General features: G+C 58.8%; 2 protein-coding genes across 3 annotated transcripts; both read right to left on the bottom strand.

Moving 5' to 3' along the window:
- Positions 1 to 847: 847 nt before the first annotated feature.
- Positions 848 to 3,966, bottom strand: GALR3 (galanin receptor 3). Of its 2 annotated transcripts, none has more exons than XM_060023948.1 (3): positions 3,684 to 3,966; positions 2,249 to 2,626; positions 848 to 1,625 (listed from the first exon to the last, which is right to left on the bottom strand). In XM_060023948.1, exons 2-3 carry the CDS (start codon positions 2,605 to 2,607, stop codon positions 854 to 856), a joined length of 1,131 nt encoding a protein of 376 aa, XP_059879931.1. In that variant the 5' UTR covers positions 2,608 to 2,626; positions 3,684 to 3,966; the 3' UTR covers positions 848 to 853. The 2 variants fall into 2 exon arrangements, with proteins under 2 accessions (XP_059879931.1, XP_059879932.1); XM_060023949.1 differs by having other exon boundaries at positions 3,777 to 3,809.
- A 3,416-nt stretch (positions 3,967 to 7,382) lies between these two features.
- Positions 7,383 to 13,653, bottom strand: GCAT (glycine C-acetyltransferase). Its single transcript, XM_060025634.1, has 9 exons — positions 13,402 to 13,653; positions 11,784 to 11,914; positions 10,440 to 10,541; positions 9,821 to 9,967; positions 9,093 to 9,247; positions 8,875 to 8,957; positions 8,508 to 8,679; positions 8,006 to 8,127; positions 7,383 to 7,729 (listed from the first exon to the last, which is right to left on the bottom strand). Exons 1-9 carry the CDS (start codon positions 13,598 to 13,600, stop codon positions 7,578 to 7,580), a joined length of 1,263 nt encoding a protein of 420 aa, XP_059881617.1. The 5' UTR covers positions 13,601 to 13,653; the 3' UTR covers positions 7,383 to 7,577.
- Positions 13,654 to 13,943: the final 290 nt, after the last annotated feature.

Genomic DNA, 13,943 nt, shown 5'->3' with positions numbered 1-13,943 from the left:
AGGTTTCCACACCACAGACTACCCCAGCTGTGTGCAGGGACAGGTAGGGAGGGGGCCACAGGGTAATCAGGGCTGCTGGAAGGCCAGCTGGGGCCCGAGTGTGGCTCAGCGCCTCCCCGTAGCCAGGAGCACCAAATGGCTGAAAGAATAATGCGAGGGGTTTGGGTCAGGCAGTGGACCTAGGACTTGCCGGCCGGGGGAAGCCCTCAGCACTCGCTGTACCTGAACAGAGCTCTCCTAAGGAAGGGGGCTGGGAGCCCTCTCAGGTTTCTAGGGCATCCAGTTGAGCGTGGGGAGCTGCAGGTTTGGGGAGGAGGGCTGATGGAGGATCAGGAAAAACCAAGAAAAACCTTGGAAACCATGGGATCTGAGGAGAAAAAAAAAAGGGAAAAACCGTATTCGGTTCTACTGAGTAGAAAAAGTTAAACAGCAGTGGGTTTGAACCCAACCTCTGCCAAACACTAGCTATGTGACAAACCACTCAACCTCTCTGATTCTTGCTGTCTACATCTATAAAGTGGAATTGATTGTATCTGCCTTGCAAAGCTGTTTTGATAATTAGATTGAGAAATGTAGCACCCCATACAGATGGGCCGGCGGATTGCCCTCCTTCCTGCCAGACTGGTTATGGACAGCGTCTCGGGGCTGCCTAGCTAAGGGCCTGCACTTGGCTGCGCTGAACCATTTTCACCGCCCAGGGATGTCCACTCAGGGGACTTAGCGTCTGTCCCCAGCTCAGCCACTCCTCCTCAGAGGGCTCCTGGCTTTGGCCCCATCCCCTAGGGGCGTCCTGTCCAGGGGGAAGGGGAATGACAGACAGACGTACACCCGGCAGAGTGGAGGCAGACAAGGTTTATTCCGGTCCTCGGGCAGGCAGGGCCCGGCCAGCCTCTGTGCCGCGGACCGGTTCCCGACCCGGCTCCCCGCCCCAGCCGCCGCCCGTCGGCAGCTGCCCGCGAGGCCTAGCGTCCCCGAGGCAGCCGGCAGGGCCTGGGGACGCCGGGCGGACGCGACGGAGGGCGCGGCGGGCGCCCGGGGGGCAGCGGGGGCGGCGGCGGCCGCAGGGCCACAGGCGGCGGAGGCGCGCGCGGAAGTGGCGCGAGGCGAGCGCGTAGACCAGTGGGTTGAGGCAGGAGTTGGCGTAGGCGAGGCAGTGCGAAGCCAGGCGGCAGGCGTAGGTGGCCGGGCTGAAGGCGAAGCGGCCGTACCAGAAGCAGAGGATGAGCGCGTGGTGCGGGCCCCAGCAGAGGGCGTAGAGCGCTGCCACCGCCAGCATGGCGCGCCCCGCGCGGCCCGTGGCTCTGCGCCGGGCCTCGGCCGCCGCCGCGCCGGCGGGACCGACGGCCGCCCACAGGAAGCGCAGCGTGCGTCCGTAGGCCAGGCTCACCACGGCCACGGGCAGCAGGTAGCCGGCGGCGAAGGTGGCCACGTCGAGGGCGCGGCGGCGCGCGTCCTCCCAGGCGGGCACGCAGAGCTCGAGCGCGCCGTAGCGCACGGTGCCGTAGTAGCTGAGGTAGGGCGCCGAGAAGAGCGCCGCCAGCAGCCAGACCAGACCCACGGCGGCGCGGGCGTTGCGCGGCGTGCGCAGGGCCCGCGAGCGCAGCGGGTGCCGTACGGCCAGGTACCTGCGGGCGGGCGCGGTGTCAGCGAGGCGGGCGGGTGGCCGCCTAGACGCCCGTGTCTGAACCTCGGGGGTGGGCGGGCATCGCGCGCCCGGCCTCGCATGGAGGTTGTGGGGATGAACGGAGTCAGCGCGCAAAGCGCTTAGAGCAGCGCCTGGCACCTAGCGGGGCTGGGTCAGAGGCTCAGAGAGAAGTGACCGGCCCGAGGTTGTCAGCTAGAGAGTGAGCCTGGGTTTGACCCCAAGTTTCAAGCCATGAAAGCCAGTCTGACCACAACCTGAGCCAGGTGTGGGCGGTAATAAAATATCTGATGAATTCATTGGTGTGTTCCTTTTGCCATTCATTTCACTCTTACAGAACATCATGTGCCAGGCCCTGAGCTAACACTTGGGACACAGAGATGTTCTCCGGAAGCTCCCAATGGAGTTGGGGGGAGGGCAGGATGATCCCCTCAAGCATGCCCTGCAGGTGCCCAGGGAGTGGTTGGTGGGGGCCAGGGAGCTGTTCCTTTTCCCCCTCCTATGTCCCTTTTTGGTCCCCCATTCTCTCCTTTCTAAGGCCAATGAGAATCTGTTCAGGTCTTCCCTCCCCAGCCCAGACCCGGCCAGGTCCCCGACACAGCTCACCTGTCCACCGAGACAGCCGCCAGCGTGAAGCTGCTGGCGTACATGGTGAGGTAGATGAGCAGGTGCACAGCCTTACAAACGAGGGCCCCAAAAAGCCAGGCATCGAGCGTGTAGATGGCGGCCTGGAAAGGCACGCAGCACAGGATGAAGCAGAGATCGGCCACTGCCAGGTTGAGGATGAACAGATCCGTAGTGCTGCCCGGCTCCTGCCAGGCGCCCAGGCCGGGCTGCAGCAGCACTGCCAGCACCAGCCCATTGCCCACTGTGCCCAGCAGGAAGATGAGGGCAAAGACCACGGGCACTGCCACAGCCCCCATACTCCCTGGGCTGTCCAGCGAAACGTTCTGGGCATCAGCCATCTCCTCATCAGACAGGCACCTGAGGAAGAGAAGCTGGAGTCCTCAGGCAGGAGCCCCCAGCTCCGGTTACTCAACTCAGGGGTCTAGTCCCCCACCCTGGGCCTGGTCACGTCCCATGGGCTGGAAGCTGGTGGGGGATAGGGGTGGGGGTGGGGACAGAGACAAAAGTTATCACTGGGACCCACTGTGCAAGCTCCTGACAGAGTCTCATTGGTGTCTAAGGTGGGTTTCTCAATTTCCTGGGGAACACCCCCATAGCCCAGGGCATGAAGGGCTGATTAGGTAGTTGATAGACACCTTCAACCGATGATGCAGGTAAAGACACAGGCAAAGTGGGGTGGGGGGAGGGGCAGCTCCAACCCCAGGAGCTGATTTTTCAATGGGGATCTGAAATACAGGGAAGGCTTTTTTTTTTTTTTTTTAGCCACACAACACGGTATGTGGGAGCGGTATGTGGGATTTTAGTTCCCCGACTAGGGATCGAACCCACGCCCCCCTGCATTGGAAGGGTGGAGTCTTAACCACTGGACCACCAGGGAAGTCCTAAGGAAGACTTTGGGACATAGGTCAAATTCAGCCAAACATGGGTGACATCCCTGAGTCATTTGATAGTCCAGTTTAGTGAGAGCATGACAGTGGCACAGCTGGGGGAACCATATAAGTCACTGCCCCCTTTTTACACATGAGGAAATTGAGGCTCAGAGAGGGGACACGGGAGGCTAGTACCACACTTTGAGTGGCAGATCTGAGACTGTTGCCGCCCTGGTACCCTGACTCCAAGGCTGGAGCACTCATCTGAGAGCCTGTAACAGGTAGCGCTTCTGACAATCTGTGCACGCGCGTGTGTGTGCGCACACGAGCATCTACGCAAGCTGTGCTCACTCTTTACCCCTGCCCCACCCATGGCCCATATCGACTGCTACCTGGGGGTCTCCCTACATGCTTGGACCTCTGGGGTGGCTGGACGTATTAAGGGCAAGGGAGCCAGGCAGGGAGGAGGAAGGAAAGGTGATATCTGTGTCTCCCACCCCAGCATGCAGCAGGTCCCCGCAAAGCCCATGATGGGCAACACCTACCTCAACCCTGGGCACTGGGCTCCTGCTTGATCCTGGGCGAACCGGCCAGGCTGAAGCTGCCTCCTGGCTCAGTGGCCACCCCTTGGTGCCTACCTGCAGGTACAGGTCTGCCTCCCAAGGCTCCCTCCTCTCCTTGGCCTTCCTCTGCTGAGCTGGACTTGGGCACTCCTTCCGAAGAAGTAGCCACTTCCTCCTCATTCCCTGATTTCCCCCGGATGGCATGCTCTTCTGTCCGGCTCTCCTCTGCCTCTCTGCGTTGCTTCTGCCTCTTTCTGCAGCGAGTAACCCATTGATCTCGCTCTCTGAGATTCTCGCTTTGTAGTTAACCCCTCTGTGCCCAGGGCCCAGTCCATTCCTGGCCCTCTCACCTCCTGTGGTCCTGCTTCCCCATCGTCTCTGCTCCCTGCTCCAAGAAGGGCTCCAACCAAAGCTCAGAAAGGACCCCTAGTCTTTTGTGGTTTTTTTGGCCATGCTGTGTGGCATGTGGTATCTTAGTTCCCCAACCACCCCCTGCACTGGAAGCGCGGGGTCTTAATCACTGGACCATCAGGGACGTCCCAGGACTCCTAGTCTTGAGTGGGGTGTCCTATGCTAGGAATCCAGGAGCCCCTTTGCTGCAGACTTCAGATAGAACTACTCTTCCTGGCCCCTGGGAATCCTGAGACCCATCAGTTTCCCTAAGATTGTTGTAGGGGTTCAGTCTGCCCGAAGCCTGCAGGGTTTATGTGACTGTCCAAAGCGTCTGGCTTTAGCCTGAGGGGAATGGGGAACTAGAGGAGGTTCTAGAGCAGGGACAGGACCTGCCCATTTATTGTGTAATTAGTTTATTACGGCCTGGGGTTAAAAGGATGAATAGAAGGGGAGCGATTTAATGAGTGAGCCACTAGGAGCCTCTTGTCCAGACAACAGCCGAAGAGGTTACTAGGTCTCGGTGAATGGCTGTATCATTCAGTCATGGGGTTCTGGTCTGGACCTCTTGGAGGAGTGGGCCACATGGCCACATGCTTCCAGAGGGCTAGAGACCAGCACCCGGGGTGTGAGGTGCATTGGATTCACCAACAAGGTGGTTGTTGAAAACTAGACAAGTGTAGTGGGGCCAGGATGCTGTCTGCAATGAATCAAGGGAGAGGAGAGCTGGTAGGCACTGTGTGGTGTCTTTCTAGAAGCTGGGAGGGTGGGGCGAATGTCAAGAAGTCTGTGAAAGGGGAGAGAAAACAGTCTGAGGGGACGCTGATGAAGACAGGACTTGTAACCAAGGCCTGAGGAGCCGGGAAGAGACTCTTCAGAACTGGCTTCCCACGGGCCCTGGGATTTTCACCAGTGCCCAGGCACCTCTGAAGCCTCACGTCACCCATCCCAGATGCAGCGCATCCCCCAATTTCTGGAAGCAGAGGCTCACTGAATTGAAGATATTAGGGATCATACCTAGATTCTCCAAACCTGAATTCAGAGCTATCAAAATTGAATTAAGGAATTAGAATCGTAGAATCGTGTGATCTCTGAAGAGCAGAATTGTAGGATCCAGACTTGGTGTGGTGGGATTTAAGAATTTAGGGGTCCACAACCACCCTGTATGAAAGTAATGCACTGTTAGATTCCCAGAAGCCTGGACTCACGAAGGTGGCAGGCCTGGACCCTGAAAGCCCCGAGGTCCCTGACACACCGTCCTCCCTCCGCTTGGGAGCCCCCAGCCCACCATGTCCCTCCTTGCTGGAGGCTAAGCTCTGGATGGGCAGGGGCAGTACTAGGGCAGAGCTCCCAGCAGCAGCAAGGCTGAGCTGCTGAAATGATAGCAGAGGAGGAGGGAGGATGGTGGCAACCAGAGAGGCCACCTGTGGGGAAGGCAGGAAGGGCGCCTCGCTATGGCCCGAGTCCCAGCGGGCCCCAGGCACCCCTCTTCCCTCGCTCCAACTGCTGCTCCTGGTGACTGTGGCCTTGAACCCTGCACCCAACGTAGAGGACAGATGATGGGCCTTGGGAGTGGTCCCCAGAGACCCAGGCTCTGCAGGGTGTGTAAGTGCAGCTTGTCCGCGACTGGCCCTCGGCCCTATAGCCTGTCTTGGCCTCTGGCGATGACCAGTACGTGCCCAAGCCCAAGCGTGTGTGCCCAGAGCTGCCACTGCACCTGCTGGCACCTCCTATGACCCCTCTGGATGGTGGCGGAGGGGCTGTGCCGCGGTGGACCTGGGCCAGCACAGCTCCACACGCTGAGCCGAAAGCTGGCTGACGACGCGGTGCTCTACCGCGACAAGCTGGCCCACGGTGTCGAGGCACTGCCGCCGCCCCACAATGTCAGCGGCGGCGCCTGGGAACTACAGGCCGCAACGGTGCTCGCTGTGCGCCACTGGCTGATGGACCTCACCTAGGTCCACCTTATCTCAGCCTCACCTGCTGCGACTTGTCCCCCCGTGGCTGCTCATGGCCACCCACTGTGACCTGCCAGCTTGAGCAGACCATGCTCGTCAAGCTGCTGGCTTGGCCAGGGGCTGGCATCAGGCTGTGTGTACTTGCTGCTGTAGGAGTGCACCTGGTGCCAGATGCCCTACGCGTGTCTGTGCCCCTGATGTGGCCACAGCAGCCCCCTCCCCCGGGGCTGCATCCCCTAGCACCCCGAACTCCTGGACCCCAGCCTCGAGCTCCTCGGGATCACAGGCTAGGATTCTCAGAATCCCAGCATTAAGATCCTGATGGATCGGGCCAGAGCTCACCCAGACTGTCCATCCCTAGACACCCAGGCTGAAGGGGGGGCTGGGGATGGGGGGCGCCAGAAACATGGTCCCATCGTTAATGAAGAAGGGCCTTTTCATCCTCCCTGCCCTATCGCCAGCAAACTACGAGCCTCCCAAGCCCACAACATGCTGAGGCTGGAGGCGCGGTGACTCAGAACCCATCCTTTACCCCCACCAGGCGCCCGTAAGGCTGAGGCGGGGAGGGCAATGGAGAGAGAAGCACCACGGGTTGCGACTGCGGGAAGGGGACAGTCATCTTCAGCAGGGAAGCGGTGAGCCATCCTCGGGGGCAAGGCAGGGTGGGGCCTCGCCTGCGGGGTTGTTGGCTGAGTCCGAGGCCAGAAGTCTGGAGGGGGCGGGGCGATAGCAGAGCCTGAGCTCGCTACGCCCCCTGGCGGCTGATCCTCAGACCAGCAGGCCTCGGGACTACGGAAATGGAAAGGCCCCGATACCAATATAACAGCCACTCTTGGTACAGCGGGGGAAACTGAGGCACACACGGGGGAGGAGCCTGCCTAAGGCCACAGAGGCAGGAACAAAGTGGGCTAGAACACAGAGTTCCAGACCATCGGGGGCCTCTCCAATAGCGACAATCTTTCCTCTGGGGCTGAATCTTCTGCTTCTCCCAAACATGGGTTTGGGTGCCCAGCCCCTTCTTATCTGGGCAGCTGTAGGCCATCCTTTGGATGTGCAGCAGAGGACGAGGTGTCCACCAAGGCTGCAGAGTAGGCGGGTGGGTGGCGCGGGAAGGGGCCTGCAGGGCTGGGGCTCAGCTGCCCTCTACAGCGGGAGAGAATCCAACGGAGCCAAACAGTGGCTCCAGCCTCTATTACCCGAGCTGCCTGGGTCCCATCTTAATCTGGGGGAGGCGGTCAGCTCTGAGATCTATTACAGTCCTCAGGAGCTGGCCCTCAGAGCCCCAGCTCCTGCCGATTCTTCGACCAGCGCAGGACTGGGGCTGCTCCGAGAGAATAAAGCAGACCAACGCGTCACAGCCAGTTTCCACACTGTTCCTTCACACTCACAGCCACAAGCACAGGCCTCACCCCCGCCCGGCCCCGGGACTGACAGAGTTCAGAGCCTCTGGCCTGGGCTGGTCAAAGGCCCCCCTCTCTGTCGCTGTGGAAGGAGGGGGACCTTGGCTCTGCGTGTCACTACCCAGGACTCAAGGCAGTGCCCCGTGCAGCTGCCCCACCTCCACGAAGGCCTCCACGCAGCGGTCAATGTCCTCCTCGCTGTGCACCGCCGAGATCTGGACCCGGATCCGGGCCTTGCCCTTGGGGACCACAGGGTAGCTAAACCCGATGACAAAGATGCCTGGGAGGGTAGAGAGAGTCAACCTGGGGCTCAACAGAGCCAGACAGGCTTTTGGGGCATGATATATAGCTCCTCCTTTTCTGAGGACCACAGAGAAGGGAGCTGCCCAAGATCTCAGACATGGGGCTGCCTCATGGCCTAGGGTTTTCAAGCTTGGACAGACAGCTGGTCTAAAAGGGGTAGTAGAGCAGGGGGAAGGGGGGTATTCACAGTCTAGGGGTTCCCTCCTTTTCTTTTAGGACCTACAGCCACTCCTCATGCCCCGGCCCCCTTTACCTCTCTTCAGCATGTCATCCGCCATGCAAGAGGCCAGCCGAGCATCACCCAGCATCACAGGGCAGATGGGGTGATTGGCTCCCGAGATGGTGAAGCCAGCAGCCTCCATCTTACTGCGGAATCTGTGGGCACAAATTGGGTGTCACAGGGAGCTGGAGGGCTGTGGAGCAACCACACCCTCTCCTGATGGGCATGTGACCCAAGGTTTGTGGCCAAGTCTGCAGGAGGGACCAACAAAGACAGAGATGCAGACCCAGAGAGGCAGCTGGGGAGCATTTGCAGAGAAATGTGCCAGGACATGGAAGGAAGAGGCAGAGAGAAGAGGGAGGTGGGCAAGCAGGCAGCCCTTGGCTAAGAGCCGAGTCCCAGTGCAACCCACTGGGGAAGTGGGGTGGGCAGAGGCAGAACCCGTAGGCAGGGAGCTAGGGCCTGCGCAGGCACGCAGGGCAGGCCCTCACCAGCCTCCTCGCCCCCGCTGGCCCCACCCTGCCCGAGACCGCACCGCTGGGTCTTGGCCGCCATAGACTGGATGATAGCGTTGCTCTCCATGAGCAGGTCCAGGGCCTTGGAGGCACAGCCGACGACAGCAGGTGGCAGACTGTTGGAGAAGAGGTAGGGCCGGGCACGCTGCCGTAGCAGGGACACCAGGGACCCAGGCCCTGTAGTGTAGCCCCCTGAGAACAAGGACAGAGGTGGGGATGGAGGGGGGCAGTCAGAGGCCAGGAGCCAGAGCTTACCCCATGCCCCTCCCGAGAGGACAGTCCCTGCTGTCTTCTTCCCTGCAGCCCCAGGTCTCCCCTCCCCACCTTCCCTCTTCCAGGGCCCTGCATGCAGATGAGGGGAGCCCAGGGGCACAAGCCTATAGGCACCTGATGCTCCGCCCAGCGCCTTCCCCAGTGTGGAGTTGATGATGGTGACCTGGTCCATCACGCCCAGCAGCTCATCTGTGCCCCTGCAAGGGAAGCTGCCACTGCCACCACTGGCCACCTGAGTGCCCAGGATCACGGACTGGGCTTGGGGGCTGGCCTCCCGGCTTCCCACCCGCCCTGGAGTCCAACCCAAGGCCTCAGGTGCCGTGTGCTCTCACCGTCCCGTGGCCCCCAGGAAGCCAGTGGCGTGGCATTCGTCCACAAAGACCAAGGCACCATACTGAGAGGCAAGGCAACAGATCTCCTGCAGGGGTGCGATGTCGCCGTCCATGGAAAAGGCCCCATCGGTGGCCACCAGGCGCAGCCGATGCTTCTGCAGGGAAGATACAGAAGGTGGCCGGCATCATGAGTTGGGCCAAACCACTCACTCTCTGCGCTGCTCGGGGCTCTATAGGCTCAGCTCGCCCAGTGCCCAGCACAGAGGTGAGCACATAAGCACCACATGTTGAAGCTGGTGCATCCTCTCCTTCACTGGGGCCTCTCTGAGCTTTACCCACCTCTTCCGGGGCAGTCTGGAGCCACACTCAGCACTGGGCAGGAAGAATGTCCGCAGCCTCCTCTCCCAGAGGGCAGGATGGGGTGTGGCCAGTCCTGCCCATAAGCTCATCCCACCCTTATGCCTAGCAGGGGACTGCCATGCATAAGGTGCTTACTAAAACTCAAGGCAGTATTATGCAACGGAATAAAGCTTTGGGTCTGAGAATTTGGGTTCAAATTGGTTGTTTCGAACTTTCAGGCTGTTTGCCTGTGAGTGAGGAGTTGGCCTCTGTAAGCCTCGCTTCCTTCACCGGGGGGTGGGGGTGGGGGTGGGGGGAGTGCTGGGTGCAGCAGCAAGACTGAGGATAAGCCCAGTCCTGGCCCCTAGAACCGCTAGGCCTTGCCCCACCTGGGCCTCCTGCAGCTTGGCCTCCAGATCGGCCATATCCAGGTGGCGGTAGCGGTACTTGTGGGCCTTGCACAGACGGATACCATCGATGATGGAGGCATGGTTCAGCTCATCCGACAGGACTGCGTCCTCCGGGGTCAGCAGAGCCTGGCAGAAGGCAGTTAGGAGTAGAGCCATCATCCAACCACCTTGGGGCTCTCCCTCCCTTATGACTCCCCCTTAATCAGTATTTCACTGCCAACCAGGGCATTCTCCTGGGCAGGGAGGCCAGGAGCCCTCTGCTTCTATCTTGGTCCCCAGAGCCCCAGGACTGGGCTGAATCAAGGCCTTTGCTCTAGCCAAAGGAGACGAGAACATGTTTGGTGGATGTGTGGCCCCTAACACCCTCAGCCTTCCAGCTGAAGTAGGTTATCCTCCAAATGCCCTGGAAGCTGGCCTCCTTGTAAGCCCCAGGATTCCTCCTGGAGACCTACTGGCCCACCCTTGACCTCCATAAGAAATAGACACTGGAGCCTCTAGGCGTGGTACTGGGCATCCAGCCAAGTTCTCTGGACTGCACACTCCCAAGCCTTCCACAGCCTCGCAGGTCTCACCAACTCCCACCCGTGGCCTCACACACCTCAAAGAGGCCGGCGTTGGCATCAAAACAGCTGGGATAGAGGATGGCGTCCTCCCGCTGGTGGAAGCGGGCTATCTTTGCTTCTAGATCCTTGTGGATGCTCTGAAGTGAGTGAAACAGGTGTTAACGCCTTCTGGGCCACTTGGGACAAGTCCTGGGGACAGAGGCTCCCAGGGCCACAAACAGATCCTCCTCCTCCTTTTTGCACCACAAGGTTCACCCAGAGCCAACAGGAGTCTGGCACATGGTTCCCACTGAGGAATTAGGGGCCCACTAGGCGCCCTTCTTCCTGGTTGGGTCTTCGTTTTATAATGGGGGTTTGATGGTAGAATTATGGGTGCTAATGGCAAAGGAAGATGTGTCTCCCCGATATCAAACTGAGTGCCTTTGTTGCTTAATGGCAAAAAAGAGGATTACATAAGTAACTCTAGGTTCACTTGGGCCTCCATTTCTTAGATTTGAAAGCTGTCCCGTCTAAAGTGCCCTGGATGGGAGTCCAGAGTTCCATTCATTTCACCTTCACCTTTCTGAAAGGACAAGTAATAATAATCACCAGAACTCAGAAGCACTGACTCTTGAGCTAGGCCATCTTGGTTCAAATCCCACCACAACAGGCTGTGTAGCCCTGGGCAAGTCACTTAATTTCTCTGGGACTCAGTGTCCTCACCTCTATAACAGGAGCAAAACCAGCACTTATCACGTAGGATTATTATACGCATTAATGAGTTAATATTTGTAATGTTCTTAAAATAGCACCTGACTCATAGCAAGCACTGTAAGTTTCATGTTTATAAAAGTTCATTTTGTAACATTTACAAAATAAAATGAATAACCAACATTTACTGAGCACTACTATGTGCCAGGCACTGTTCTAAGCATTTTTACACGTATTAACTCTTTAATTTGGGATAATTTTGTTAAGTAAAATTATCCCCACTTTACCAATGAAGGCATTGCGGCACAGAGAAGTTAAGACACTCGCCCACAGTACCAGAACCAGTAAATGGTGCTGGGAACTGAGATCAGGCAGAATAGCTCCGGAAACCTTAATCTAATCCCTGCCTTCTCTTCTTCCTTTCCCAAGGAGGAACAGGTGTAAGGAGCTCTGTTTTGCAGGTGGGGAAATGGATGTTCAGAGAGGGAAAGTTTCTTGCCCAAGGCTTCACAGCAAAACAGAAGCCTGAACCCAGCCTTTCTAGTGGGCAGCTCTATTGGGATGAGCTAAGCTGCCTATACTAGCCCTGCTAACAGCAGAAGCAGACATCTGGAGTCAGCGCCCAACGCTGGGGACCACCCCCCTTCCTCCCCCGCCCATCCCCGGCCTGGGCAACACCTACTGTGTACCTGGGTGCCACAGATGAAGCGGACAGAGCTAAGGCCAGCTCCAAACTCCTCCAGGGCCTGCAGACCTGCCTGGATGACCTCGGGGTGGCTGCTCAGGCCCAAGTAGTTGTTGGCACAGAAGTTAAGGATTCCTGAGGTGGAGGACGGGGGAACGGACACAGCAGCTCAGGGCCAAGAAGGGCCTGGAAAGGTGTCAGTACTAGGCCCTGGGGACTCAGAGAGGACATGAACCTGGATTCACCCTTGAGGAGGCAACAACTACACAGTATAGTCTGTTCTGGGGCAGAGGCCAGGATGGGGAGCTGGGAGCCCCTCGGAAGCACCAAATCCAACAGCTACAGGAGAGGGAGGGTTAGAAAATGACTCTCAGGGCTACACCTTCAAAGATGAGAAGTTTAAACTCTGGCTTTGGATCACATTCACCCAGAGGAACCAGCCCTTCCTCACTGGCTTCTTCTGTCCCTGAAGACCACCAACAACCCCTCATCTGGGCCTTGGTTTCCTCGTGGGTAAAAGAAGAGGGCTGTGTCAGACGCCTGCCTTGGTCCCCAAACTCTACACAGCTGACTTTGCTGCCTGGTACAGAACTGCATGCCCAGCAGGGTTGCCTCTGAGACCTTGACCCTTGAATTATAAAGCCCAAAGTGAACACAGGTGACCCGGGGAGGAAACTAAGGCTTCAAGAGGGCAAGGTTTACTCAGCTTGGGAGAGGCAAAAACACGATGAGAACCTAGGTCTGCTAATTTTCCATTTTTTGCCCTGCTCCAAGCTTCCCTGGGGAAAGGTAGTGAATTCCTGGGGCCTCTGTTTTTCAAACGAGCACAACAGCCCCAAGGATTCCATGCCTATTTCCTTGGCAGAAGGCAGTTTGGGGGGGTCTGTTTGTAACCAGCACCCACCTGGGGTCTGGCACAGACAAGATGGGCAGTGACCACTGATGAGACAGAAACCCGGGAGGCCTGGTGGGCCAATTCATGGTGTGACTTCTGCAACAGTCCTTGAGCCCCTTGCTCCCTGTGATTTTGGCCAGGAGGTTGGTCTCTATGGCCATTTAGCTGACCTTCCAGCTCCAATATACCAGAAGATCTAGGCCAAAGCCCAGCTCTGCCTGCAGCTAGCTGGGGGCTTTTAGGCAAGCCACGTCACATCTCTGAGCGTCAGCTTCTTCGTCTGTAAACGGGATTAGTCATTCCCACGTTCTGACGTTTGCAGGAGTCCACGTGAAGCAATTAGGAGAAGCCTGAACAAAGCAGCAGCTCCAGAAATGCGGGATTTCTTGTTGCCACCTTCCTACCACCCTTCCTTGAGCGGTACGGTGGGAGCCAGCTGTCTCTCTTTGTTTCTCACGTTTTCATAGGGTTGGATCGATCCAGCCCTGCCCTCTAAGCCAGAAAGGTGCTCAAAGGGCAAATTACCTGCCTCCGTGGAAACTGGTCTAACCAGGTTAGAGTTAACTGTGGGAAGCGGCAAGTCGGTCTGATAGACGGGAAACGGTCCAGCGGCTACGTGTGCGCTCCCGCCCGCCCACTGCCTCCAGGACCTCGCATTTCAGCGAAAGCCTCGGAACGGCCCTCGAACACCCGGCCAGGTCTGAGGATTCCCAGGAGGGGGAGTTACCTCCGGAGGTGCCGTCCACGTGGATGCGCGGCCCCTGACGGGACGTGATGACCCGCTCACTCTTCCAGGTGCCAGCTCCGCGGATGCCTTCCAGTTCCTCCTCCAGGATGCCACGCAGCTGAGCCAGCGCTGACTGCGCGCGGTGGCCGCGGGGGGCCCCGGAGAGCGCAGCGCGGAAGACGCGGCCAGCCCACATCATGCCCACCTCGCCTGCCCACTCCCGGCCTTGCGCACTGCGGCCGCGGCCTGATCACGTGGCGGGGGCCGGGCTCCGGCAGCCAATAGGAGTGAGAGGGACTCAGCTACGGGGCAGGGGGGGCGGAGCCCGGGATAGGCGGGCGGGGCCTGGCGGGATCTGCAGTGGACTAAAGTGAATTGATTTGTAAGTTGAGACTGGAGCTGTCCGTGTGGGGGGAGGGGAGGCGACGGGGGTTGGAAGGCAAGTCAGGGCCGGGCCCACCAGACCCCCACCCCATTCCCATGCCCTGCCTCCACACCCACCTCTCGGAAGGTTAGGGGATGCCCTCTGGACGCCGGAAGCA

The sequence above is a fragment of the Delphinus delphis genome, chromosome 11 (assembly GCF_949987515.2).
Source record: "Delphinus delphis chromosome 11, mDelDel1.2, whole genome shotgun sequence".
Taxonomy (NCBI): Eukaryota; Metazoa; Chordata; class Mammalia; order Artiodactyla; family Delphinidae; genus Delphinus; species Delphinus delphis.
The sequence above is the reverse complement of the archived record's forward strand: the minus strand, read 5'-3'. Positions and strand labels throughout refer to the sequence as shown.